This window comes from Galeopterus variegatus, unplaced genomic scaffold, assembly GCF_000696425.1.
Source record: "Galeopterus variegatus unplaced genomic scaffold, G_variegatus-3.0.2 Scaffold142, whole genome shotgun sequence".
Lineage (NCBI taxonomy): Eukaryota > Metazoa > Chordata > Mammalia > Dermoptera > Cynocephalidae > Galeopterus > Galeopterus variegatus.
The window spans coordinates 248,246-271,080 of NW_007726253.1; the positions used below are offsets into that span (position 1 = coordinate 248,246).

Consider the following 22,835-nt stretch of genomic DNA (forward strand, 5'->3'; position numbering starts at 1 on the left):
TGTGAGAGGCCTGTTTGGAGGCTGCTCCTGTGCTGGGAATGAGAGTGCTGGTGTGTGGTGGCAGAGTGCCAATAACTCCTTCCTGAATCCTGAAAATCCAACTGGTACGGGTGCGACACTGAGGGTTGCGATCCGTTGCCAGTCATGAAAAAAGACAAAAAAGGAAAAAAAAAAATGTTAACGTATGCAGAGGGGGATGGGAGAGGGGTGTGGGTCTGTGGAGTTTGGAAGGCTGTACAGTGTGAAAGTTGCCAGAATCCACTTGCAGCTGTTTCCTTCTAGATTCTGGAATATGACAGCTTGTTTCCCTGAAGCCATGCTGAGATCCCTGAGGTGCCATTAATAAACTATATGGGGGTGAAGGAGAGGCCTTCATTCCTGAGCTCTGTGCCAAAGAAGAGCTGAAATGAGTAAAGATCTTGTTGCTATGTTTTGAAAACCTCAGTTGTATTCTTAGGTTTTGAGATCAAGCACAGTTTCTTAACCCTCCTGAGCCTCAGTTTCCTTATCTGTAAAATAGAGGTATTAATATTAATATATATCTTATTGGGTTGGTAATAATAGCCATTTACTGAATGTTTACTGTGTGCCAACCTGTGGCTCAGGGGATGACATAACTAGCCCAAGGTCAAGTTAGTAATGGTAAAGATAGTTTAAACCCAGATAAGCTTACCTTCAAAACATATCTTCTTAACCACTATCTTATAATACGTTAAAAAAAATTTAATGAGATAATACAAAGTGATTATACAATGTTCAGTACATGGTAATTTTTTGATACTTATCATTGCGTTATATCATCATCATCATCTTTTCTCCTGCCATCACCTCCACCTCCCACTTTGTCATTTTTTTTTCAATGTACCTTTATAAGGTCTCCTGGTGGTACATAGTTACATAGGTAAGACTCTTTAATGTTCACAGACTTTGGAGGCAAAGTGACATGAATCTTGAGTCCACTATTTGCAAAGTGACATGTGTTTGAATCTTGGCTCAACTATTTGCTATCTGTAAGTCACTTCACCTCTCTGTGTCTCAATCTTCTCTTCCATAAAATGGGAAAATAGTGTGTCTGCCTCAAAGGGTTATTGTGAAGATTGGTGAGATAATGCACATAAGGTACACCCTATGCACTCGACGAGTATGAGCTAAAGAGACTGCCCCTAGAGATTTTTCCCTAGTTAATGATGCTGATGCAGAAGGCCCTGGATGAGGGCCAGAAGCTGGTCCATCAACAATATGACCTGGACCAGGCCAGTTTCCTCCCTTAGCCATCAATTTTGCTTTGGCAGAAGAGAGTGGGTGCTTCCTGCTCTCCCTACCTCTCAGGGTCAGCAAGAGGTGAAATGGAACTGGCCAGCCATAATAGAATGGCTCTGGGAAGTCAGCTCTGATACACGGATGAGAAGTTTTATGATGATGGCTTCGGTCCAGCCTCTGGTCAGTGTCAGCACATTTCTTGATGTGAAGGAGAAGGAGGTGTGAGGTGCAGACAGAGGGGTGAGAGGCCTGTTTGGAGGCTGCTCCTGTGCTGGGAATGAGAGTGCTGGTGTGTGGTGGCAGAGTGCCAATAACTCCTTCCTGAATCCTGAAAATCCAACTTTCTTGCTTCCCAGGATGCCATGCTGGTGGCCCTGAAGAGCCTCATGCCAGCCTGCCTCTTCAATGTCATTGGGTTTGGATCTACATTTAAGACCCTCTTCCCTTACAGCCAGACCTACAATGAGGTAAGGAGGGGGCCAGGCTGGGAACAGGAGGGGGGCGGGGAACAGAGGAAGGGAGAGAAAAGGAAAGAGGGTTAACCTGGGGCCAGCATCTGAAGCTGTCCACCCACAGAGAACCCAGATCACATCCAGAAGCAGAGAACTAAAGAGAAGCTATCTCTGTTTAGGCAGTTTTCTGATATCTCAGCCTTCTGACATCTCCTCTCTTTAAAGTAAAATATTTTGATCGAAGTATATGTGTACACAGAGATGGGGTAGAGGGAGGGGGTAGAAGGGACATATCCTAGGACATATCCTGCCACTCACTGAAGCCTCTGTCTCATGAGGACAACAGGCTCATGCAACATTGAGCTAAAGCAGTGACTGGTAAGGGGCAGGGGAGTAAGTAGGTGGGAGAGTGGGGGCGGAAGCGGGTGAGGAGTGAAACTCACAAGGCTCAAGCTACAATTTGAAATAAGAGGGCTGTGGCCCCAGCAGTATGTTCAAAATTAAAGCATTCTGTCCAGATCTAAAAAGAAGAAGGAAGGAAGGAAGGAAGGAAGGAAGGAAGGAAGGATTAGATCACTAATTCACAGCAACCCATCAATGCAACCCTCATACAGATTCAACGTGTAAATATAAAAAGCAAAACCATACAAGTCCCAGAAGTATGTGCAGGAAAAATTTCTATAATCTTGGGTGGAGAAGACTATTATAATAAGTGCAACAAATCAATAGAAAAAAAATTTTTAAACATACATGGAAAAAATAGACATATTTGGCCAAACAATGCTGTTTCAGCATCTGTTAAGATGAACATCTGTTATTTATCGCCTTGTTAGTGTCCCAGTGAACAAATTTTAAAATATCAGGAAGTTTTCATCACAAGAGGAAGCTTTACTTGGCAGCGGTGGTGTACGCTTTACAAGACTAAATTATAATTGGCAGTGGTTGGATGTTCTTAATATGTACAGCGTTTGATTTTCTATGATTTCATGAGGGAGGGGGGGAGGGAGGGAGGGAGGGAAGGAGTATGGGCCACTTTTCGCCTAAAAATAATTTTCTAACTTTTTAAAAGACAAGATTATGTTGATTGTCCTACAATTCATAAATATAATCAAAAATAAAATTTTAGAAATCTCTCATGATTACGTCAGACAAAAAAAGAAGAATAAAACACTGTTAAGAGCTCAGTATAAATCCCTCCAGACCTTGTTCTATGAGTTTATACACATTTTCAATAAAAATAGGATTAGGCTTTCCATACTATTCTGTAACCTACTTTTCTAACACAAAAGTCTGTCATGAACATATTTTCATCCCAGTAAGTATTAATCTGTAACATAACTTTAATGGCTTCCTAGTATATTATTACACAGATGGATTGGAGCTTATTTAACAAAACCTCTACAGCTGGGCATTTACATTGTTTCCATCTTTTTCTTATTTAGTTAACTTTGTATCATCGATTTTGCATGTATCCTCAATTATTCCCTTGGGATTAATTCCTAGTCTTTCTGGTTCAAAAGCTACATACACACCTCAAGACTTTTGATACTTATAAGTCCCCTCCAAGCATAGATGTTGGAAGAGCATCTTCCTGGGCCGGGAGCAGGAGGACACTGTGTCCAGTGGGAAACCTACTCTTGCTGCAATGACATCCATCTGGTGCCAGTTGGGTCCCACAGTATTGGTCCAGGAAGGAAACCTGAAGCCCAGATTGTGGAAACGATTTCCTCAAGGTATCATGGGGAGTTGGTGCCAGAGTCAGGCTCAAAACTCAAATCCTAAGATTCCTAGTCCTGTGCTTTTCCCACCGCACCACCTGCCTCGCTCATCAGAAAAGGAAACCTCATTTGTGCTGAGGAACTAGAGGCTTCATGTGTTCCCTTTTCCAGGGAGCTCAGATTTTTAAAGAGGAACCCAGAAAGGGCAATATTAAGTCAATATACCACAAATGGCAGCATTTCAGACATCTCTATGGTGTGCTATTGGGCAGGATTACAACAAATAAATGGCCATCAGTTCTTCCCGTGGGTGAGGCAGGGATGCAATGGGAGCATGGACCAGCTCCAGTGAGGCTGAAGGAAGATCTAGGAAGACAAAAGGCTTGTCCTCCAGGTGGCTGAGAGTCTCTGTGCCATGTGGTGACCCTTGGGACTGTCTGCCCCTGCCTGTGGTCCTTCTCTGCAGGAGAGCTTGGCCATGGCCTGTGATAACATCCAGAGAATGCGGGCTGATATGGGTGGCACCAATATCCTTTCCCCTCTCAAGTGGATCCTCCGGCAGCCAGTGCACCAAGGTCACCCGCGGCTCCTCTTCCTGATCACTGACGGCGCCATCAACAACACTGGGAAGGTGCTAGAGCTGGTGCGAAACCATGCCTTCTCCATCAGGTAAGCCTAAGCTGGAGTCTAGGGCTTGATTATCCAGTCTGCCTAGGGCTGGGGTACCAGAACCAGAGCAAAATGTGGAAAATGACAGAGGGACTAGGCAGGACCCGCAATTTCCTTAGTACTTTGCTTCCAGGATGGTGTGGTCTGATTTCAAAGTTTGTCTTGTCTCATCAAAAGTTTAGGAGAGTGAGATACCCACACCTCTGCATACAACTCCCAAAGGGCAGCTTTGGAAGAGGTTGCTTTGACTCTGTGCTGGGTGAGAGTCCATGGGCTGCTTCTGTGTGCATGCAAGAGCCCACTGACAGCCTTTCTCCCTTCTCCCTTGCCTTCTGCCTGCAGGTAGGGCCAACTATGAGACGGCTGTGCCAGATCATGCTCTGCCCCTTTCTACATCAAGGGGCAGAGATGCAGAGAGGATGGGAAGTAGCGGCCTCTCTCCTCCTCTCCCACCAGGTGCTATAGCTTTGGAATTGGACCCAATGTCTGCCACAGACTGGTGAAAGGGCTGGCATCTGTGTCCAAGGGCAGTGCTGAGTTCCTGGTGGAGGGGGAGCGGCTGCAACCCAAGGTAGGTGGAAGGGTCCCCCAGTCCCTTCCAGTGCTGGAACCTCAGAGGTCCAGACCAGTCACACAGCAGCTCAGTGGTAGAGCTGGGATTTCACCCTAAATCTGAGCTCTCTGCTAGGCCATACTGCACCCCAGTGAGAACTGGTGGGGGTGGAGGCCACAGAGCAGGCAACTCTTGGAGCAACCTCAGGACACTAAATCTCCTGGTCTCCAGCCACAGGGTCACATGCTCCATCCACTGGCCAGGAAGGATTGAGGCTCCTGAAGTAAGCACTGCCTTTATGGATACAGAGTGGGGTCATTTCTGGCCACATTCCTGATGATGACAGATGGTGGCTCAGAAGTATTTAAATGGTCCAGAACTAAAGGAGGTTAAAGTCTTCTATTTCCTACACATTTGGCACGAATAATTCAGCCCTTGGAAAATCCTCTTGTCAGTCAGTTCCTCCAGGAAGCAAAGATAGAGCTGGGGTTAAGGGTAAAGAGGTTTATTGGGGGATAGTGTCTGTGAAAGACAGGAGAGGAGGAAGCAGAAAGGAAAACTCTTTAGGCCATGAGGCAGATCCAACTCCTATGAAAGGAAAGGGGGGAAGCCAAACTGGGCAGGGAGAGCCCTAGATTGCGATGCTCTGGCAAGGGCTCAGCTGACCCAGTGGGGAGCTCTGCAGCAAAGAGACTGTGTAGGGCTGAAACAGCCAGGCACTAGTATCTCTGCCATGATGAGCCATTGGCTGGGGGCTTCCAGGGAGAGGTGCAGTCTTAGCTTGTAAGCTGGGCACTGTATCTGGAAGTTGTCACCTAACTGCATTTTAAGCTTAGAGAAGATGACAGCAAAGATCTGCCCCAACTCTGACATTCTAGGAGTCTAAGGAGCTCAGAAGTGTGCCCACTGCTTGGCAAGCCATCTCAAGTCCTGCTGTCCCTGCTCACACCCCCTCCAGCTTACACCTACATGTTCTTCATGCTCCTCATCTGTGTGCACCCCTGCTCACACATTCCCCTGTGTTCTGACCCTGCCCAACAGATTGTCAAATCCTTGAAGAAGGCCATGGCCCCAGTCCTAAGTGATGTGACTGTGGAGTGGGTCTTTCCCGAAACCACCGAGGTCCTGATCTCACCTGTCAGCACAACCTCCCTTTTCCCTGGAGAACGGCTGGTGGGGTACAGCATTGTGTGTGATGCCTCCTTGTACATCTCCAATCCCAGGTCTGTAAGTATCCTAGAAGTTCCAGGGGCCAATGGGGGTCCAGAACTCATGCCCACATGTCATCTTTAGTTGGAAAGACTATTTTGGCAGCTAGGAACTAGTTAGAACTGGGTTTACAGTTGTGGGTATAGTTGCCAAGCCACAGGTATTCCATCAAGGTGACATTGCTTAGGTGGATGCCACCACCTCAAAGTGCCCCTGCAGCAGAACCACTTCGGGAACTTATTTAAAATAAGCTCCAAAATAAGCTCCAACTCAGCTCTGTTGAATAAGTTTCCCTAAAGATAAAGCCAGAAATCTGCATTTTATATAATCTCCTCTAAGGGACATGATGTACACTTCAGTTCAAGAACAACTGCACTCAGTTTTGTTTTGTTTTTTTCCAAACACACTAGTCAGTTCATATCTCCTTAGGTGAGTTTGTGTTTCATTTATTTATATAGATAATTCCCTCATATTTGGTGGCAGAAGTGGGAGAAAAGCAAAGAACTTCTCAAAGAGAGGTGGGAGTCATGCTAAAATGTGGAAGATTGCTTGAGAATCTGTTTCCTTGCCCATCTTTCCTCTTTAATGAGTCTCTCCATTCTCCCTTAAAGAGTTTCTCATCTTATTTTGTTTTTGAGAAGTCACAAACTCAATGCCTAGAGGGTTATAAAATAAATTAAATCGGCTTGTGTAAAAATAAACGGGGCACATGCCAGATTGATATCAGCTACTACTGAGTTTATAGTTGGAGATGCATGAAGGAGTGGTGAGGAATGTGGCAAACTGGATAGCACACATCCTGTCTAAATTGAGCAGCCCCTACTCGGCTCTAAGAAATTGCTGCCATGCAGGAATGGGAACCCTGTTAAATGTATTTCCAATTTTTCAAGAGAAAATGGAATTTTGTGTGAAATTTCCAGATATTTTAGTGTTATGGAATTTCCTTAGAACCATGATCAGGGTAACAGTTAATGTGTTATGAAGAGTGGAGTGTTCAGCTATAGGAAGAACATGCTAAACAAAATGCTGACCAAGTCTTTGCACAGTCCAGGCCCTCTCTGGAAGTCTGGAAGGCACCAGATCATCAACAGATCCTACCACTAGAAGGGACCCTACAAAGTCATCAAATCCATTCTCCTTTTCTTTTCCATGAAACTGGAAAAGTTTTCTCCTGCTACTGCTAGGGATGTTGCATAAAGAGTACCTTCATCTGTTGTTGGTATAAACATGACTTGTCACAGCTCTCCTGGAAAGCAATCTAGAAATAACAAATAAAATTAGACATACATAAACCTTTCAACCCAGAAATCCCACTCCAAGGAATCTAACACATAGAAATAAAAGTGAGGTAATGGATTTATGTCTGAGGATTTATCGTAGCATTTTTTATGGTGGCAAAAGTAAATGGCCACAAAGAAAATGCTTATCAATAAGGGGTGGTGAAATATTGTGCAGTCAAATGTTAAAGAGAATGGTTGCTGCAGGATTTCCAGAATGTTTCACGTGCAAAATTCAAGTTACTGATATTTGTAAGTAGTATGGTCCAGTTTTTATAAAACAAAAATGATCTCCAAAAGCTAATGTGTTATTCATATATTTATATATGCTTATATCATGGAGAATGGAATGAAAGGAACATTAGTTCATTTTGTTAATTTTGGTTACCTATTTGGAGACAGAAGTGGCATTTATTTAGAATTACATTTTTTTTAAAGTTTAAAGAATGAAATCAATGATTAAAAATATAAACAACAGTTCTTCAGAGATGGAACCCCCAATACCTTGCTCACACCCCTTTCTGCATTGTGAAAGTCCTTCCTGATGTCTAGACTCACTCTCAGCCCTCTTTTCTCTCCCTTCCTCCAGGACAAGAGGCGGCGGTACAGCATGATGCACTCTCAGGAGTCTGGCAGCTCCGTCTTCTACCACTCTCAAGACGAGGGAACTGGCCCAGACAGTGCAGACTGTGCCAGGAGCTTGGGAACACCTTTCAGTCTGGGGCAGGCCAAAGATGCCCGGCTAGTCAGTGGAGACTCCGCCACCAATCCCGGTTGGTCTGCTGCTCTTTCTGTCCTGCTCTCTTCTGCAGGGAGTTCAAAATGATTGCTACCTTATATTGAGCACTTGCTACATACTAAGCACTTTATAAAAATAATCTCATTGAATAGTTAGCAGCTGCAGTGGTGGGTAGTATTGTACCCATTTTACAGAGGAGCAAACTGAGACTTGGAGAATTTAAGAAACTTGGCTAAGCTCATGGAGCTTGAAAGAAGCAGAGTACAGATAAAGAGTCTAGACCTATTTGACTCCAAAGCCTCTTGACAGTGTTAGTTCACATTCAAAGGGCATTTACCAATTACCTACGAAGGCTAGGTACTGAGCAGTATGGGAAGCAAAGATGACTCAAACATGGCACCTGCCCTTCAGGAGCTCTTCATCTAGTGAGAGAGAAACGACTGTCCTTAATTCTGATAGAAAGCAGAGTGACAGGGGCTGCAGAAAATTTTGACCATGGGGATCCTAGGGAGAGAAGAGCACACGTGCTAGAAGCTATCAACAAAGACTTAGTAAGTGGACTGATTGTGAGAAGTGGGAAAGGAGAGGAGGCTCCAGGCAGCAGATTCTGCTTGAGCAAAGGTATGGAGGTGTGACACGTGGAAGTGCATACACAATTGGTTACTCCACTAGTTTGTCTGGAGCACATTGTACCTTTAAAAAGGAGCAGAAAAGAGAGTTGCTGGGAAGAAAGATGGGGGCCAGATCAGGCCAGGCTTTGGATGCCTGGTGAGGCACCTGTACATATTTACTAGGCAAGCAGTGGAGAACTTAAGAAGTTTCCAAGTCTCTCTCTTTCTCCACCATCCTCTACCCCAATGGCTTCCCTATCACTACTCCTGTCCAGGTCTGGACTTCTCCCGGCGACGAAGAGCATACAGCACCAACCAGATCACCAACTCCAAGCCCTTTCCAAGAGCCACCACAGCCAGTGACCCCACAGTGGCTGCCAGGAGATACCCACTGCGTAAAGCCAAGCTGCAGGACCTCACTATTCAGACCAGCCCAGATGTCCAGTGGTGGCAGATCGATTTGCAGGTACCCGAGCAGGGCAGGTTGGGGAGGAGACACAGGCTGAGGAGAGCTGGGTCTCATGCTTCAACTACATGGACAGGGGCCTTTCCACAACCTACATACAAAGTAAGCCACACCCTGGACCTTCAGCTGCCTAACACCCAACAACACCTTCCTAATCATGACACCCGTTAGTCAAAGAGATCACCCATTCCCTGAACATAGCACTTACCAGTTGGCAAGGAGCATCTGTATCTTCTCTCTCATTTGATTTTACACCACCCCTGAGAGGGGAGGGAGTTTGGGGGCCAGCTACCCCCACTCGGTACAGATGTGGAAATTGAGGGTCAGAGAGGCAAAGTGACTTATCCAGGGTCACATGGCCAGTCAGGGGACTGAAACCCGGGACCCTCTGCCTTCAAAGCCCGTGTCTTCCCCCTCCTTCACACTGTACATCCTGTGAATCTCAAGGGTTTACATTCACCCAGGGCAGAGAGAATTTAAGAGTTAAAATGACAGTAGGAACTATCCTGCTAAACCAGGGTTTCTCAACCTCAGCGCTACTGATATGATAATTCTTTGCTGGGGGCAGAGTCTGTCCTGATGCCTTGTAGAATGTTTGGCAGCAGCCCTGGCCTCTGCCCACTACAGGCCAGCAACACCACCACCCCTAGTTATGACAATCAGAAATGTCTGCAAACACTGTTACATGTCCCCAGGGGACAAAATCACCTGGTTGAGAATCACTGTCCTAAACTAGTGGTTTAACCCATTTTCTTAAGAATGTGTTTTTTGTTGATTTGTCATTATGAGCCTGTGGTACCATAAAAGCAGCCTTTTCATTCTGCCTTGGATGCCCTGCCCCACTTCCAACCCCTCTCCCCCCCCCCCCCTCCACATATACTTAATCCCTTACATTCCCCAAGGGTGGGGACACTGCCACATTTTTCTTTCTTCATGCTTAGCCAAGGACCACTTGAGGCAATTGGAAGGCATGGCCTTGGAGTCAGGCAGATTCTGCTGCTCAGACATGTTACTCGACCTCTCTTGTCCCCACTGCCTCACCTACGAAATGGGGAGAAGAGCCTATGCAGGTGATTGAGCTAACATCCACCAACAGATATTTATGGGGAGCCAACTCCAAGTGGTGGACTCCCCCAGCCACTGGCAGATAAAGTGCCTGGCAAGGTGCCTGGCACACAGTAGGTGTCCTTTAATGGCGGCTCTTCTTGCTGAGAGCTCTGGGCAGGTTGGCTTCTCTTTAATTCTCTCCTGCTTGCTCCTTAGCTCTTCTGACCCATCTTTGCTCATCTCTTCCCCCTCTTCTGTCCAGCTTCTTCCCCTGGCCTGAGTCTCCCCAATACACTTGCACACACACACACCCACCCACACACACACACACCACACACACTATCCTCTGTAGAGTCTCTGGCTAGGCAAAGGACTGGATCTTAGACTCATCTGTTGCTATGGAAACTGTAGCAGCTTTGGTTTCTCTCTGACCCAGTGTGGTGGTGTTGGTGAGGAGGGACGGGGGTGGTAGTGGTGAATCCCAGTCTTCAACGGGGGGGAAGGGAGATTAGGGATCCCCTGGGACCCACCAGCCCTGGCCGGGTACCAGTTCCCACTGAGGCCATCCTGAGAGTGACCAGTCTCCTCCTTCTCTCACACCCTTGTACCATCCCTAGGACCTCTGGCCCCAAAAGACAAGAAGGTAGCACCCATTTAATGGAGAGGCACAGTCCCCTTCCCAGTAAATAACTGATAGGGATAAAAAAGACCCTGGGGTTAACTGTTGGCCTAAAAAATTCTGTTACACCTAGTAAGTGTCTTTGCTTCCTCACCCCCTCCCCCTACCGGGGGATGTATATGGTCCCAGAAGCTCAAAATTAATTTTTTTTTTTTTGTCTTTTTGTCTTTTTTCGTGACCGGCAATGGATCGCAACCCTCAGTGTCGCGCCCATACCGGACCGGGACCGGCAACGGGATCGCAACCCTCGGTGTTGCCCCCGCTCCTCGCTCAGCCAGTGAGCGGGAACCGGCCTGTATGTGGGATCCGAACCCTCAGCGGGAGCGCCGCCACGCTTCCCAAGCGGCACACTGTAGCAGTGCGCCACTGGGCCGGCCCTCAAAATTAATTTTTAATTAATTTAATATTCTTCATTTACAAAAGTAATACTACTCAGCATTTGCCATACAAACCCTCAAACCATTCAGCCAGGTATAAAGTACACATAAAAGTCCCCCTCCCCTATGCCCAGACCCATCGGGCTTTGAATGTTTCCTTCTAGAAATACTACACACACAAATACACATACATACACAACATGTATATATTTTTAATAATCACCTATACAAATGGCTATCCAACTTACTTTTTAAATGTCTTTTTAATTCACATTTTATATATAGTAAAATAACTTTTTGTTAATAGTTCTATGAGATTTGACAAACACATGTCATGTAATCATTACCACAATTAAAATACAGAAGTCACAATTTATTTTTTTTAATAAGTTTCATTGTGAACATCTTCCCATATTGATATGAAGACATTTACCTCTTTCTTTTCAGTGCTGTGTAGTGCTCTATTGCCTGAACTTATTTGCCAACCCCTGCTGATGAATATTTAGAGTTTCTGGAGTTTTACTTTTACGACACTGCAGCAAATACACAGTATTTGCACACAGATATTTGCACCCTTGTGTATTTTCACAGGATTGAATTCCTAACAGTGGGATTGTGTGTTGTAATTGTCGCTAGACAGCACATTGCTAAGCTGTTCTCCCACAGTGTGTATCAGTTTACACTCCCACAAACAGTCCATGAGAGACCCTGTCTCCCCATTGACCATACTGGGTGTCATCAAACGTGTAAATATTTGTCAATCTTCAAGATGGGAAAAAAATTGTAACTTGTTTTAATTTACTTTGCTCTAATTTTTCATGAGGCTGAGCATTTTTCATGGGTTTATTGGATACTTTTGCTATAAACTGCCTGTAAATGCCTTTAACCCAATTTTCCATTAAGTTTATCTTTTTCCACCAGTGATTTATAAGAGCATTTTCTTGAAAATGATCTTTGTCATTTGTGTTGCAAATATACTTCCCAGTTTATCCCTTGCCTTTTGATGTTTGTACCAGCACAAGAATAGATATATTAAACCAACAAACGGAACAGAAAGTCCATAAATAAAACCAAATGTGCATGAAAGTCTTGTCAGGATGGAGGTGGGGAATGGATAAACCACAGGGACTCAATGGATAAACTGTATTCAATAAATGATGCTGTGATTTGTACCATTTGGAAAATCAAGGAAAAGCTGGTTCCTATCTCCTTACACCAAAATAAATTTCATGTGAAACAAAAATTTAAACACACAAACAAACAAAAATGAAATCGCAAAAATTCTGGAACATTTTTTGCGTGGGAAATATCTTTTCAGTATGACATATGGGAAGACATAAGGGAAAAGGTTGATAATTTTAAGCACACACAAAAAAGTTTTAAACTTTATGGCTAAAAAAATAAGTCAGTTTAGAATTATCCATGGTGTGTGATTTTTCCATGATTTTCTATGGTTTGGAGTTTATCCATGGTTTGGGATTATTGTTGGTTATGTTTCTCATGGGTAATGGAGACTAGGTCATGTGTCCCTGGGAATTGGAGGGGCAGTGACCCAGGAGGAGCTGTGGTGCCCAGGGAGAGAGCTGTGGCTGGGGGCTGGGGCCAGGAGAAAGGAGGGTCCAACCACCAGATGTTCTGCCTCCTTCTCCTTCTCCTCTTGCACCCCCAGCCCTTGCTGAACAGTGGCCAGGACGTGAGCCAGGGCCCCAAACTCCACGGACCAGGGGCCCGCAGGCCCTCTCTCCTGCCCCAAGGTTGTCAGCCCTTCCTACTCTCAGGCCAGGCCACCCAGGCCTGGAGAGAGCTGGATCCTGGGCGCAGCCTGAAGCCTGCCTCAGACAGCCGCAGTCCTGGGGATCTAGGTAAGTGTCTGCAGAGTCCAGGATCTGACTGGGACAGGGAGGAATCCTTGTCTGTGGCCCAACTTCAGATGACAGGCCCAGAAGGCAGATGCCTGTATCTGTGCCCTCAGGGGTCTGCTGTAGCCCAGCCCTCCCTGGAGACCTCACCAATCCCACATTTCCCCCACTCAACCTGGCTCTTGGGCGGCCTGTGAGGCTGCAGCTTCTCTCTGTCCAAGTGCCCCTACCGCATCCTATTTGCCCCCCACCCCAGGTACTGGCTTCCTGGGAGGTGAATCTGTCCCTCTCTTGGGGACAAGCCCATGCCACCCCAGTTGTTCTAGGAAAGGAGCTGTCTGTTCCCTGGAGGGGGATGGGGGGGGGTTGTACTTGCTTAGGGGTGACTGATTCCTGAGGAGGGCTGATGTCCCCTGGGGGTTGGCCATTTGTCCCCCAGCTCAGCGCTCGGCCCTCTTGTCCCTCCGCCCACAGAGCCGTCCCATCACCCCTCCGCTTTCGAGACGGAGACGTCCTCGGACTGGGAGCCCCTGGCCGAGCCCCTGGCCGAGTCCGAGGCGCGGGCCAGTTCCGGCAGGCCCGCCACCCCAAGCCCAGTGCTGGGCAAGGCCCTGGTCAAAGGCCTGCGCGACAGCCAACACATGCAGTGGGAAGTGAGCTTCGAGCTCGAGCCCCCCGGTACGGAGCGGGGCGGTGCGCACGACGCCGACCTGTGGAGCGAGACCTTCCACCACCTGGCGGCCCGCGCCATCATCCGCGACTTCGAGCAGCTGGCGGAGCGCGAGGGCGAGATCGAGCAAGGTGAGCGCCACGCGCCTGCAACCCCTCCCGTGGGCGGTGTCCTCCCGCAGCTCCGCCCACTCTCCGGGGCCCGCCCTCCTACCCACAGCCCCGCCCCGAGCCACGCCCACTCTCCATGACCCGCCTACCTCCCCAACCTCCGGAAGCCCACTCCCCACAGCCCCGCCCATCGCCCCGCCCACTCTCCATTCCGTGTACCCGGGCTCATTCCTCACCCCTACCCTGGCTCCAGCCCCTCCATCTACCCACCGCTCCGCCACAGCCCACTGTTCCACCCACTCACACCCCATCGCTACCTGCAGGTGCCTCCCCTCACCCCCAGCTGAACAGCACGGTGAACAAAACAATCCCATCCTTTCTTACACATGAGTACTTGACACAGACTAGTAGGGAAGCCGGCATTAATCAAATAAGCACACAAATAATTAACTGAGTGCATTTGTCCTAAGTACTATTAAGAAGAAATACAGGGATCCAAGAGATTGCATAACAGGGATGGGGGGGCAATTTAGCCCAGGAATTGGAGCAGACGTCCCTGAGAAAGTGACTGGTGGAATTTTGATGAGGCACATTTGGAGAATAGAGTTATAGAGAATAGTTATATTATTTCTGTGTTACAGGTTTATGCTCTATTTATGTAAAATATTATATTGTTTACATTTTATTTGTATTTTTCTATATTACATGTTTTCTTTTTTTCCTTCTCATGAGCACATCACCTTACAGTTTACAAAGAACGTGCCCAACCTTCATCTCCTTGGCTCCTTACACAGCCCTCCGGAGGCAGCAAGCCATGGAGACTGCTCATCTGTTCAGTGGAATGGGTTGGGCTTTGGGGTCTGATCATCCTGAGTCCTGATCTCAGATCTGTTACTAACTCACTGTGTGACCCTGAGCTTGCAACTCTACCTCTCTGATTTTCAATCTTCTCAGCAGTTAAATAGATCAGATTGGTGGTCCCCAAACACCAGTTAGGGGACTTACAAAGTCCTTCAGCAAGGTTGCTATTAAACACCTACAAAGTTAAAATATAAAATACAGGCAACATAGTAGGTTGGGTTTAAAAAAAAACAACTAAAGTTATTTAAGAGAAGTAGCTGTCTTTTATTCTGAGATAATGTCTTACCTTTTTACATTAAAATATCCTTTATTTTGTGAAACGATAGCTTTTTAATTTTTTCTCTAATTAGCAAGTTGGCAACCCCTTGATTTTAAGGGATCATTTAATCCCAAAGATGGGGACCACTTGTTGAGTCCTCCTTTTAGCTTCCAGAACTTCCATGTCAGTGAGGACTTTCTGGGTTCAAACAGTGATCCCAGCTTCTCCCTCCACAGGGTCCAACCACCGCTACCAAGTGAATGCTGTGCACACCAGCAAGGCCTGCAACATCATCAGCAAATACACAGCCTTCGTGCCTGTGGACATGAGCAAGAGCCGGTACCTGCCCACCGTGGTGGAGTACCCCAACTCTGGTAAAGCAGGCAGGCAGGGCACTCCTGAGGGCCAAGCAGCTCCCATGGACTGGAGGAGGTGGGCTGGGACACAAAGGAGCACAGATCTGCAGGGACGGGTGCTGGATCAGCTCTTCCCCAAGTGTGTTCCAAGAAACCAGAACCCTAGTTTCATGTTCTGTGAATAGCCATCCCACATAAAAATAGGAAATACCAGATTAGAAACCACTGGATTAAATAAAGCTCAAAAGCTTTCTTTACTGCAGAACTCTTCAGAGCCTTTACTATGATATATACATCAAGAGGCTCAGAGAATGGGCTGTAGTATGCAGCTTCTCCAAAATTTATTTCCCAACAGAACTCTATTTTTTAAGGAACAACTCACACTAATCTTCTCTGAGAATGGGGTTCCCTAAAACACTGTAGGGTGCTGTAGGTTCATCTCTTATCTGTCTCCTGTTAGTGGTGCCCTGGGACCTCAGGGGCCTGCTCTGTGGGAGGGGGAACTGGGACATGGGTCTCTGAGACAACAAACAGAGACAAGTAGAATGGGATGTTCCTTCGAACACCAGCCTTTTAACTAACCAGAAAACATTGCTTCTTCCTGAACATTGTCTCAGCAATAGCACCTACCTGGCAAGGTAGGTATCATCCCCATTTTCCAGATAAGGAAACTAAGGCTCAGAGTAGTTAGCACCCCATCCAGCTAGTAAGAGATGGGGCTGGGGCTCAAACCCAAGTCTTTCTGCCTCTGAAGTTCACGGACTTAAACTTGTACAATGCTTTCCTGCCTTTGGACAAGTGAAAGATTGACGCCAGAATCCTTAATGCCAGCCTTGGGGAAGAGGCAAAGGACTGGCACCTTTGTACCCAACTGACCTCTTCTTCTTGTCCTCCATGAAGGTGCTGCACTGCGGATGGCCAGCTCTCGGGTGCTGTCCCGACAGTGGAGGGACACATCTGTGGGCTTCAGACGGCCCCAGACTGTGCTCAGAGAAGACTCGGCAGCAGGAGATGGCAAATTTCAGACCCTGAGTAAGAGCCACCATGTGGTGTGATCGGATACCTGGTCCCTTGAAGTTACTGCACCCTCATGTCTGAGGCTGCAGAGACCTCTCTCTGAGTCCACACTCTGGGCCCTTAGGCAGGCCCGGGACAAGGCCAGGCCTCCCAGGCTCTCTGAGGCCTAAGATGGGCAGAGGGGCTCAGCATGGCCTGAGCACACCACCACTAAGACAGCTGTCTCCCTGCCCACGTGCCCACACCATCCCCCAGCTCTACCTTTTCAAGATCCCCCAACCCTAGTGGCTGTTCCCTGCCTCCAGCCTTTGAGTCCTCCCAGGTACCAAACGCCAGGAAACCTAATAAACAAGGAGAAAAGCAAAGAACAAAGAAGCAGGTCCCACCATCTGTCTAGGTCCCACCATCTGTTTCCTTCAGGATTCCCAACAGCTTCCTTTCAGCCTCCACCTGACTTCACTGTTCCTGCAGCCTGGCTCCTTGAAGAGCCATGATTTGACCTTTTGGTGACCTTGCATGTATGTGTGTCTTTCTGTCTCTCTGAAGACAGCCTAACTGCTGCACTGGTTCTAACCCTTCCTGGTGCCCTCGTGTGCACAGTGAGAATCTCCTGCCTTCTGCTGTGCATGGGAAGGACATCAGAAGTCCCTCCTGGCCACTAAACCAGCCTCCCAGACCATAAGTATTTTTTTTACCAGAAGTACTAGGAAGTGTTTACAGACACTGATGGGTTAAAAAAGGAACACTGTGTGACGGGGTGGAAGTCCAGAGGAGCTCTTTAGAATTAAGGAGTTCTACCAGCTTCTTGGTCCCGTTGGCCCCCCGAACCTGGGGGCACCAGTTCTACCCCTTAGCCAAGCTGAGCTTCCAGTCTGCAGGAGATTTCTGGTCTACCCTTCGCTTTCTCCACAGTTCAGCACTCGGTGGCTCACGGCTTCCATCAAAATCACAAATCTCTTCCTTTCAATTTTCCTCTAATTCATGCCTGTGTCTCTGACTTCTAAATGGTTATTCCAACCTATACCCTTTCCTCCCTAAGAAAGACAGTGGCTAACACAGAGTTTTCTATATGCTGGGCATTGTTCTTGCTATCCATGACTCCTCACAACCATCTTGAGAGGGTTTCTCCCCTCCCCCACTCCAACATTAAGAGAAGAGGAAATGAGGAAACCGAGGCTCAGGTTAAGTGACTTACTCAAGGTCACAAAGCTGATACATGATGGAGCCGAGGTTTGAACCCACAGAGTGTGTGGCCCACAGTCCATGAGGTTAACCAGCATCCTATTTTCCTGTCGGTTGCCTCAGTCATGCAGTCACTAGTTCACTCTTTTTTTTTTTTTTTAATTTTTATTGAATCAAAATTGATTATACAAATTTTGGGGTTCAACATTGAGATATGTTGATCAAATCAATATTACTAGCATATATATTGTTACAAATCGTAATGATTCTTTTGCCCCTTGTCCAATCTCTCCCCCTTCCCTTCCCTCCCCCCACTAATTACCCTAGATTTCTTCTCTCCTTCTGAAAGAATAATGGTTACTCTGTTGATTTGTTGCCTAGATGATCTGTCTGATGCTGAGAGGTGTGATCAGGTCCCCCAATGTTATCATAGAGCAGATGCTTCTTCTGTCACTCTGAAATGGGCTTTGTGAAGAGAGATGTCCTCTTCTTTTCTTTATCTCTGCTAGTGACTCTTCTTGTGTCAATGCACTCCAGTGGTTGGCAGGCCATCTGTGTGGTGGTTGTGGCATCTAGCCACTTTTGTGGCAGCCGTGGTTATAGTGGTGGCTGTGGTGGGCCACTCACATGGCATGCTCCTTGGTGCTGGTGGTGTGCCTGGTTGTGGGGAGTGTCTGGTCACTGGCTCCATACCTCGGGACACCAGGTGGGCCCTGAGGCACTGGAGTGGTGTGCCTGATTGTGGGAGGGGGGGGGGGTCTGATCCCTGGCTCAGTCACTAGGTCACTCTTGTGCTGGGTGCTCAGGGCAATAAGCAGACCTCCACCTTGGCCCTCACAGCACTAACAGTCTCACAGTGGGAGACAGAGGCTTTGCTGATCATGTATGTGCATGAAGTTTTTCTATACTGAAATTTGGATTACTCCTTTAGAGCGGATTGCCCCATCACTCACTAGCCCTTGAAATAGTAATAGAAACAATCACCTCAATTATACATTTTGAACAATGTATGTGGGATTACTATCCCCATTTCACAGCTGGGGAAACTGAGGCTCGGAGCCCTCTGACAAGTCAGTGTCATGTTCTGGTGCCTCCTGGAGAGCTGGCATGAGCCCCTCCTCAGTGAGGCACAGAGCTGGTGAGGACGTGCCCAACCCCCAGCCCCACCCTCAGGCCCCTTCTGCTTCCCTGCTGGATCTGCAGCTCAGGGCTTTATTGAGCACTTAGCCAGGCACTAAGCACTATCTGTGTGTTTTCTCATTTAATCCTTACAACAACACTGTGAGATAGGTACCATTATTCCCAATTTGCAATCAAAACTTATAGAGAAAGCAACTTTGCCAAGGCCCCACTGCGAGTCAGTGGGGAGTTGGGATTTGAACCCAGGCATGTCTGACCTTTGGAAGATGAAGGCCCATCCAAGCAGGGATAGAAACCCTGACCTCTCTCCCCCAGCCCACCCCAGGCATTGGGAATTAGACCATCACCCAGCTTGGGGGGATGGGAGGTGAGAAAGGGGGGACCCGGAGAGACAGGTCTCACTGGCTTCCTCCACGGCAGGTGTGTAAGAGGGTCCAGCCGTGCCCTTCACTGAGACCATGTCCCCCAGCTCGAGAGGCATGCTGCTTCCGAAGGTGAAGGGCAATCAGCACCGTCTCTCTCCTAATTAAGACCATAATAGTGATTAGTGCTGGGGTGAGGAGAGTGTCTTAGCACCAACAAAGTCCTCAGTGCTTCACGGATTCCTCAAAACTGGCCTGTGTGAGGTGCATAGGATTATCCCCAATTTAAAGATGGCGAAACTGAGGCTTGAAGAGGTAGAGCGACTTGCCCAAGGTCATACACAAGTTAGTGACAGAGCTGGACCTGAAGTCAGGCCTCCTAATTCCCAGCTGCAGGACCATTTTACCACCCCACTCTGCATAGAGTCCTGCAGCAATGTGCTGGGGAGGTCAACACAATGTACCCATTTGGGAATAAGGCAGGTTGATGTGAAGCTCTCACTGTCCCCACAGTAACCTTTCAGAAGATGCCAGGAACTGCCTGCCAACGAAACTCGGAAGCCACTTTCTTACATGTTTCTTACATATTTCACCCCTCCCCATACCAACTGGGTCATAAACAGCCCTACAGCCAATTGCTTAGCTCATATCCCTAGGGACATAGGGATGTAGGCAAGCCCCTGGCCCTCTCTGGGTCTCTATTTCCCCAGCTGGGCAGTGAGCAGTTGGACAGGGTCATCTGTCAGGCCTCAACTCTGTTGTTCTGGGGCTCTCCAGGTCCGCCGCACAGTCTGACCACCAATACCCTTTCTTCCGTGAAGAGCTCAGAGACTCTCTTTGGATCCAGGTAAGTGAAATGGCCAATGAAGTTACACTCTACTGACACCCATTTTCCTGAGGTTATTCCAGGCCTGGAAGGCCAAAGGCAGGTCAGCCTGACATTTAGATGGATGCTAAGAAGCCCTCCTACCCAGAGATATGCCTGTTTTCCAGGTTTCACTCTGCCTAAACTCCCCCATTGTAGTTCAACCCCTACACCTCTTTTCAAATGCAGATACCTCTGGGAGGGCTAGCACAGGACTCTTCTGACCACTGGGCTGGACAAGAATACAATATCAAAAGAGGGTCATAAAAAGAACACTAATCTGCTCCTGGTACCTGCTGCTGCTAACTCACTAAGTGACCAGGGACAGATGCCTCCCCAGGCCTCTATTTCCCCAGCTGTCAAATGAGGAGACTGGAGGAGGCCATCTGTTGAATCCCTTCTGGCCCTGACCTTGAGAGGCTTCTGGGTGGGCACTGGGGGGTGGGATGACCAAGGACACCTGACTCCCCCTGCACAGGCTGAATCTCCACAAGTCCAGGCTGCTGACGCAAGCAGCCAAGGGCTTCCTGAGCAAGCCACTGATCAAAGCTCCAGAGTTGACCTCGGGGAGCCAGAGCTTGGACTATGTACCGCTGGTGAGTGCCCTCTCCCCAGACCTCAGCCCCACTTCTGCCCCACTCAGCAGCAGTGCCTTCCTGTGAGCCTTCCACCCACTCCTCCACCTCCACAAAGGGAAGAAGACTTTGGTCTTAGGGCTCTGATCCCCTCAGTTCTGGAGCTTCTTAGAGCTTCTCACCCAAGTAGCCAGCTGGGCAGAGGGAGTTTGCATGAGTATCCCCCACCCAGGGATCTAGAGGTGTTGCTAGAAGCCAGCACCAGTGTCACGAAAAACCTTTGCAATCTGCTGTCTTCACCTCAAAAATTCATGAGAATTTTGCATTCTACTCCACCATCTATGCATGCCTGTTTTTCAGTACATAAAAATAAGCTTTGAAATGACTCAGGAGCGAGTAAAATTAACACCCCAGGGACATGCACTTTGTTCAGCACATGGCTCTGCAGATGCCCCACAATTCCATGGCAGGATGAGAAGCCCAGGTCTGGAGTGGGCTTCTCTAGCTTAAAGAGCAAGGGAGACTGGTCCTACCACATCTGGGGCCCCTCGGGGTATCAGAGGGTGCTCGAAGGAGGGTGCAGTTAGAGCTTCACTGCACATCTCCTGCCAAGTGCATAGTGTCCTTTTGAATTTCCAAATATCCAGGGTCAACAAGTATTTATTGAGTCAGGTGCAGTGCTAGACCCTGGCAAGACAACTTTGAACTAGACATAGTCCCTGTGCTCATGGTGTTAAGCATCTGGTGGGACCCAGACAAGGAACAGGCGATTCTAATCCTTGGAAGCTGCACTAGAAAGGGTCTGTTTTGTGGAGGAGTGCAGGGGTGGACACATAGCCCAGGCTAGAGATGGGACTGAGGGGCCAGAGGGTCAATGACTTCCTGAACAAGCTAATGGCTAAGCCAGGACCTGAAGGAGTTGACTGAGGGCCTAGAAAGGAGAGAGAGAGCTTGGCAGCTGGAAAATGGAGTTTGGAAGGATAAGAATGGAGGACAAATGAGGGGCCAGGTCATGCAGGGCTTTACTAATCATATTTTGGGCTTCTCTTAAGAGAAAATTGAAGCCATTGAATTGACTCTCCAAAAAGCACATGATCTGTGCCTTACAGATCCCTCTGGAGGCAGGACAGATGGATAGGGTTGGGGGAGAGGGGAGCATATACAGGCAGGGATGATATGAGGAGTGGATTGCAGAGCTATTTAGAAAGTAGACCTGCTGGGACTTGGGAACTGATTGATGCACAGGGAGGAAGAGGGGGATGAGCTGCCCAGAGTCTGCTGCCCAGCAATGGACAGTCCCAGTGGCCGAGCTGGGCCCACACGCCCAGGATGAGAGGCAGGTTCAGAGTGAAGATGTTGAGCTGGGCTTGGAGAGTGATCAGTTTGAAGTGTCTGTGGGATAAAGGATGGAGATGCTCAGTTGGTCTGAGCATCCCAAGAATTCCCCAGGAAGGTGGGGGGGGGGCAATGTAGATCCAGACTTTGGCATGGCCCAGGGCTCCATGGGCTGAGGCCTACTGCTCCCCACATGCAGGTGTCTCTGCAACTGGCCTCCGGAGCCTTCCTGCTCAACCAAGCCTTCTGCGAGGCCATCCACATCCCCATGGAGAAGCTCAAGTGGACCTCGCCCTTCACCTGCCACCGAGTGTCCCTCACCGCCCGCCAGCCTGAGTCTAAGACCCCGAGTTCCCAGCTGACAAGCCCCTCTCCTCAGCACTCCTCCTGCGACAGCTTCTCCCTGCAGCCTCCAGCCGAGGGCAAGCCAGGCTTCGAGCCCAGGGCGGTAGTAGAGCACACAGGGAAGCTGTGGGCCACGGTGGTGGGGCTGGCGTGGCTGGAGCACAGCTCAGCCTCCTACTTCATTGAGTGGGAGCTGGTGGCCGCCAAGGCCAGCTCGTGGCTGGAGCAGCAGGAGGTGCCCGAGGGCCGCACGCGGGGCACGCTCAAGGCCGCAGCCCGGCAGCTGTTTGTGCTCCTGCGGCACTGGGATGAGAACCTTGAGTTCAATATGCTCTGCTACAACCCAAATTATGTGTAGCAGGGGTGGGGGTTGGAAGCTGGGGTTGGGGAGGAGAGGTACAGATCCTTTCGGCCTGATGGGGAGAACTTTTGAAGCTGTAGCCAATATATCAGTTGCTAGAAAAAGCCCTGGACTGGCAATCGGGAGGCCGGAGTTCAGTCCCAACTCTACTATCACTTAGCTGTGCAATGTTAGACTAGTGCCTGCCCCCTGCCTGGGCCTCAGTTTCCCCATCTATAAAATAAGAGGGTGAGATGAGGGAGTTGGACTAGATTTCTAGGCGGTTCAAAGATTCCTTTCTGCCCAGACATTCAGGCAATCCTGGGGCTTATTGCTACTGGCAGGTGTCAAGAGAAAATACAGTGTAAGCCTGAGTTCTCTCTGGATGTAGATCATGTGGGCATGGAGTAGAGATAGCAATGCCCCCTCAAATCAAAAGGGACATCAGAGAACCCAGCGACTATACATGACCCGACCTATGAGCTTGCATCCAGGCACTGAG

At 48.3% G+C, this 22,835-nt stretch overlaps 1 protein-coding gene across 1 annotated transcript in view; it reads left to right on the forward strand.

The window, feature by feature from the left end:
• VWA5B1 (von Willebrand factor A domain containing 5B1) overlaps nt 1-22,351 on the forward strand; it is a 37,128-nt gene extending 14,777 nt beyond the window's left edge. Inside the window, exons 8-20 of the mRNA XM_008590598.1 lie at nt 1,617-1,727; nt 3,897-4,099; nt 4,556-4,670; nt 5,694-5,879; nt 7,728-7,911; nt 8,764-8,954; nt 12,727-12,919; nt 13,391-13,717; nt 15,053-15,190; nt 16,073-16,186; nt 19,651-19,720; nt 20,217-20,334; nt 21,848-22,351. Of these exons, the coding sequence (XP_008588820.1) occupies nt 1,617-1,727; nt 3,897-4,099; nt 4,556-4,670; nt 5,694-5,879; nt 7,728-7,911; nt 8,764-8,954; nt 12,727-12,919; nt 13,391-13,717; nt 15,053-15,190; nt 16,073-16,186; nt 19,651-19,720; nt 20,217-20,334; nt 21,848-22,351 (2,454 nt within the window). The remainder of the gene's footprint in view (nt 1-1,616; nt 1,728-3,896; nt 4,100-4,555; nt 4,671-5,693; nt 5,880-7,727; nt 7,912-8,763; nt 8,955-12,726; nt 12,920-13,390; nt 13,718-15,052; nt 15,191-16,072; nt 16,187-19,650; nt 19,721-20,216; nt 20,335-21,847) is intronic.
• Nucleotides 22,352-22,835: the final 484 nt, after the last annotated feature.